The sequence below is a fragment of the Monopterus albus genome, unplaced genomic scaffold (assembly GCF_001952655.1).
Source record: "Monopterus albus unplaced genomic scaffold, M_albus_1.0 scaffold6.1, whole genome shotgun sequence".
In the NCBI taxonomy this organism is placed as follows: Eukaryota; Metazoa; Chordata; class Actinopteri; order Synbranchiformes; family Synbranchidae; genus Monopterus; species Monopterus albus.
The window spans coordinates 4,224,384-4,229,755 of NW_018127886.1; the positions used below are offsets into that span (position 1 = coordinate 4,224,384).

At 46.9% G+C, this 5,372-nt stretch overlaps 1 protein-coding gene across 10 annotated transcripts in view; it reads left to right on the plus strand.

The window, feature by feature from the left end:
* The window catches only part of samd11 (sterile alpha motif domain containing 11), an 88,292-nt gene extending 82,946 nt beyond the window's left edge, over window positions 1–5,346 (plus strand). For 9 of the 10 annotated variants that reach the window (XM_020618434.1, XM_020618458.1, XM_020618410.1 and 6 more), the window contains 6 exons: window positions 57–172; window positions 373–451; window positions 682–1,469; window positions 2,172–2,305; window positions 3,257–3,367; window positions 3,611–5,346. In XM_020618434.1, coding sequence (XP_020474090.1) covers window positions 57–172; window positions 373–451; window positions 682–1,469; window positions 2,172–2,305; window positions 3,257–3,367; window positions 3,611–3,895 — 1,513 coding nt within the window. In that variant the 3' untranslated portion in view covers window positions 3,896–5,346. The remainder of the gene's footprint in view (window positions 1–56; window positions 173–372; window positions 452–681; window positions 1,470–2,171; window positions 2,306–3,256; window positions 3,368–3,610) is intronic. The other variant, XM_020618401.1, reaches the window with a different exon arrangement.
* Window positions 5,347–5,372: the final 26 nt, after the last annotated feature.

The window sequence follows — 5,372 nt, forward strand, 5'->3', positions numbered from 1 at the left end:
AAAAAAATCCAAATGTAACTTCTTTTTTTTTTTTTTTTTTTTACTTGTGACCACAGGGACCTGGTCCACCCTCCACCCCTACTATCCCCTCCAACTGCCCCTCATATCGCCTTAGGACCTCACCTGCGGCCACCGTTCCTGGGCATGCCCTCTGCTCTTTGCCAGGCCCCTGGTGAGTCATTTTTATTGCTAAGGCTAAGTAGATATTACCAGTGCACACAAACCAGAGTCATGCACTGTGTCATGTGTCATGGCTCTGTATTAAACTAGAAAGTTGCATTTTATTTTAAAACATTCTTTAACATTTAGGATATTGCAGTCACTTGTGTTTGTAGGTGTGTATGTATTGGTTGATCTTTGTTTCTTTCACAGGTTATGGTTTCCTCCAGCCAGCTCAAGCTGAGATCTTTGCTCGGCAACAGGAGATGTTGAGGAAGCAGAACCTGGCCAGGTGTGTGTGTGTTAACAGTACCCTGAGTAATAAGAGTGACAATAAAAAGCAAAGGCTAATGATAAATATAACAGCTCAAAGTAAGTTTTGTGATGTTTGTCACACAGACATATAAGAGAACATAAACTTGTGATGTTTTTAATATACAGCCATGGAAGCAGTGCTGTGAATGTGAAATACTGCAAAAATGTAAATTGTGTGTAAAGTTCCTGTGCGTTTCACTGCCACAGACTTGAGATGTCAGCAGAGCTACTGAGACAGAAGGAGCTGGAGAGTCTCCACCAGCGACAGCAGCAGCAGCGTCTTGTGGGCTCTGACCCTCTGGGAGCGCTACCTCTGGGCCTGCCCCCTGACCATCCAGCCCTGCGGAGCCTCCAAGACATCCCAGAGGGCCATCCACTCCGTGAGGAACTGGTTCGGCGCTCAAACACAATGCTGGTGCTTCGCCACGGGGCTGCCACGCCTCTTCTAACCCTCAACCACCAGCAGCAACAACCAGGGGTGTCCTCCACATCCAAAGGCACCCAGGCACAGAGCTCCACCACTGGGCCAGATGCTGAGTCCAGGAAGGCCCCTCACAGGGGTCCAAAGACACAGCTCCGTGCTGAGGATCACACAAGAGGAAGAGTGGACAGAGGAAGGGAGGGAGACAGAGAGGTGCAGGACGAGGACATGAAGGACTCTGACAGTGAGACAGAGATGTGTGAAGAGAGGCAGGAGGGCGTCGGTGCCAAATCCAACAGTAAACCCAGGGACAAGGACAGAGACAGGAGTAAAGACACTGGCAGCAAGGGAGTGTATCACAGTGCCAAGGAAGCTGGAGAGAACTCAGGCAGGCTGAGTGCCCCATGTAGCTCAGTAGGTACAGAGTCGCCCAGTCGCCTCCTCTTCACCCCTGGACTGGGCAAGGCTGATGCCAAGTACCACCTGCCACCTGGGTTCATGCCACCGCTGCCTGCTCTTCACGCCCAGATGTTGCCGTTTGGATTCCCCTATGCTAACCCTTACTTTCATGCAGGTGAGAGACTCAAACACACACACACACACACACACACAAGTAGAACTGTGAAGCCCATTTGTGTGTGTGTGTGACTCCAGTGTGGAGACCCCTCACTGTTATGGGCCCTGCCTCTGACCCGTGTGACCTTTATGTGCGCTGCCAGCAGCACAGCCATGTGGGCAGAGATGAGGCAGGAGGGGGTTGTTTATTCACATACACACACACACACACACACACACACACACACACACACACCAAACTTGTCTATGTGTAATAACACAGCTGCACTCTCAACACTGATTATACTCTGCAAACGGAGAAAACTACCACACAGTAACTAACCACTATTTAAATTCCCCCCATGAGCAGGTAAATGACGTCAGAGCTGAAAGTACTGAAACTGTTTATCTACATCATAGCTTATTCCACAGTTTTACCAGTTGGTAACGTGATTCATGAAGCAAAACTACCAAATATTCACACTGGCCCACCTGAACTTACCATCAGGACTAACATAACCTTAACAACAGTCCAAACTAAAGATTTGTTTTTCTAAAATGCAGCTCAGAATATTCTAAGGCCTGAGTTCGATGTGCGTCTGAGCTTTGAGTTCTGCATCACTAAAAACGTGCAACAGAAACGAGATCATCCGTCTTAATAGCAACTCTGTACCCGCTGTTTATATTGACACATCATTCTCACCCACTGCTGCGTTTTTAGGCTCTATGGGAGGTCTTTTCATGGATGGGGAGGACTCAGCCACAGCAAACCCAGTGGAGGACGTCAGCAAGTGGAGTGTGGAAGACGTGTGTGGTTTCATAAGCAGTCTGGCTGGATGTGCCGAATACACACAGGTGAGGACACGGGGAGAGGGCGGAGAGAGAGAGAGAGGAGGGGATGCAGGTCAGGGGCAGGCTGACTACTAACCACAGAACAGTGACAAAGATGGAATCCATATTGCAACACTAGTGTGGTGTCTTCAGGGGCATTTTACTGTGAATAAGTGTGGACGTCGTCATGTTCATGTTGGCTGCTATATTTGTGAGCTTTGCGTGAGGAGGGTAGGTTAAAGTGCATGTGTACACCTGCAGCCTGTGTGAATGAAATGTATATTTGTGCGTACAACCATATTCACGTTCCAAAATGTAACAGCCAGCATTGGAGACGAGTGAGCCAGTCGTAGCTTTATTACCGGTTCACAAGATAGAATGTGGCAAAATATTTGTACTTTTTTTTTTTTAGAGTTAAAAGCGAAGCAATTTTTATCCAAATGTGTTTAAACAACACTCGTATAACGACATGTTTAGTGTGTTATTGATCAGTGTAATCGCTCTGGCTGTGGCATGAAGAGGCTTCTAGTCTGTGCTCCATGCAGAAATCATTTTAACTTCTAAAGCTAATGAGGCTTCAGCAGTTTAAAAATGGTTGTAGGATCAAATTATTTGCTTTAGATGGATGGCAGAAATCACTCCCCCTCGTCTCTTATATATGCACTAGGAGCAATGATTGGTGATCAGCAACTCTTCCATGCACACATGCCACATGAGTTCTGAATGAAGATGCTCTAAAAGTCTTAATCTGGCCTTTAAGAAATAACATCCTTTGTTCAGTTCTAAAAACTTCACACAATGGGTATGTAACATTTTGGAACAGAGCCCGTTGTACTGTAGGTTGTTACAATCCCGGTGTTGCCACGTGTTAGGGATGAAACAAAGGCCGATGTGAGTGAATGTGTAGGTTTGTGTGCTGTGTGTGTTTCTGTGTGTATGTCGGGTCTGTGGCTGAAGCGGCTGTGTCTCCGCCAGGTGTTTCGGGAGCAGGCCATCGATGGAGAGACACTGCCGCTGCTCACTGAGGAGCATCTGCTCAACACCATGGGACTAAAGCTGGGGCCTGCGCTCAAGATCCGCTCACAGGTACACACACCCCAGACCTGCGCGTGTCTGTGTGCGATGGAGTGAACCTGTGTGTTTGAATGTGCGTTTTTGTCTGTAGGCCCGAGACAAGCTGCTAGTGTAGCATAGTCAATGTCCTTAACCTAGCCTGCCCCACAGAGCACAGCCTCTCTTCTTCTCTCTCTATTCAAAACAGCAGCAGCCGCTTACACAGTACTCAACAGGCTGCAATGACATTCACATGGTCTCCTCCCGTCTCCTCAGGTGGCACGCCGTGTTGGCAGACTTTTCTACATGACTGGATTCCCACTAGCACTCCCGTTTCCACCTTCTGCTGCTCTGCGCCCCCCAGAACGGGACCGGGACCCTCTGAGCACACAATCTGACACCCCCCTGCCCCTCTCACTGTCCCTGCCCCACAGACCCACTTCTACCAGCAGCAGCTCCTCTCCCTACAGTGGTCCTACCCCAGGGTGCTCCTCCCCCAAGCAGGAAAGCAGCAACAGCTCCACGGTGGCGGGAAGGTACGAGGCCAAATCTCCTTCGTAGGAGCGGACAGAGCAAACTAACCAGACAGCCTCAGAGATTTACTCACAGGCTCTATTTACTAGACAGCCCCCACTACCCCCACCACCATGGGACCTTTACGCTGAAATCTATAAGAACATATTGGACTGGAATAAACAAACAACTGGATGATATAGACTGAATCTGGCAAACCAATCAGCTTCTGAGTTCGTCTGCAGTGGCTGTAGCTGTGCAGAATCCAAAGAAAAGGGTTGGAAGGGAAACACAAAGTGACAGAGGAACAGAGAAAGAGGAGGAAAAGGAGACAGCTGGTCACAGACAGCCTGCCAAAAAAAGGAGTGAAGCCCTGCCACAAATGTGACATTCTTGCAAGTCAGACGCTAGCGGAAACTCTTCCTTCCTTCCTGGGCTGCAGGAAGCTGTGCTCGCTCACTCGCTCTGTCTGTATCTCCCTGCCTGCTCTCACCACAAGCCCTGCAGAACCCAGGAATTAAAAGAGATGCTTCTCCTCTCTTCTCCCTCCCTCCCATTTCCCAGGCCAAACAGCAGCATGGAGCTGTCTTTTTTTGGAGGCTGCACTAGAAACGTATGCTGAGCAGCACAAGATCTGACCAGCTCCTTCTTATCACTGCAACTATGCATTCCACTGTCCCAATACCAAAGATGACCGGATGTGTGGAATTGGAATCATGTTTCACAATGTCTCAGCTTCTTTTTTGCATTAACACTCTCAGTGAACAACTGGTCCAGCAGGGGAATGCAAGACTAGTTTCTCACATGAGGGACTTTTGGAGGTGACACAGGTAGAACTTTTATACAAAGGCTTAAAAATGTTGGTGAAATGGAGAAGCCTCTGGTGTGTACAGCTTGTGCTGACTACCATGGGAGGTAAGCAAAACATGCAAAATTGTACAGAACCATGCTTAAGATGAAAATATCCTGAAGGTTATATACGTGGTACTTTTTGTTAAATGTAGTTGCACGAATAAGGTTTTCTTTACTGACAAATGTGACTTACTGAACTTTGGTGGTACTTTGGTTCACTTTTTGTTCCGCCTTTTTTTTTTTTTTTTTTTAAGTATAATAATAAACGCTCCAATCTTGAATGCTATTTCGGCATATAAATGAGGAAAAAATATTTATAGGACTTTAGATGTAGTAGATACAGCAGATGGAGAGGTATTGTAACTAGCTCTTATGATGGATTCCAAAGATACTTTTACTTGGTTTTCTCTTGGTTGCAGGGAAAAGAAAGGCACAAAGCTCTTAATGCAAATGTTTTGATTTTGTTATGGAATTTTTTTTAAAACTACACAAGCAATGAATTAAATGGTCTCTAGTTTCCCTTCAAATGTTTTGTCTTCATCCTATTTTTCTATTCACCACACAGGTGAAATAAATCCTAAAGAAACCCCTCCGCCTTCTATTTCTCTCGTATGTGTGCCTGTGTCAGACGACGTATACACTGATCAAGCATAACATTATGACTGCCTGTACA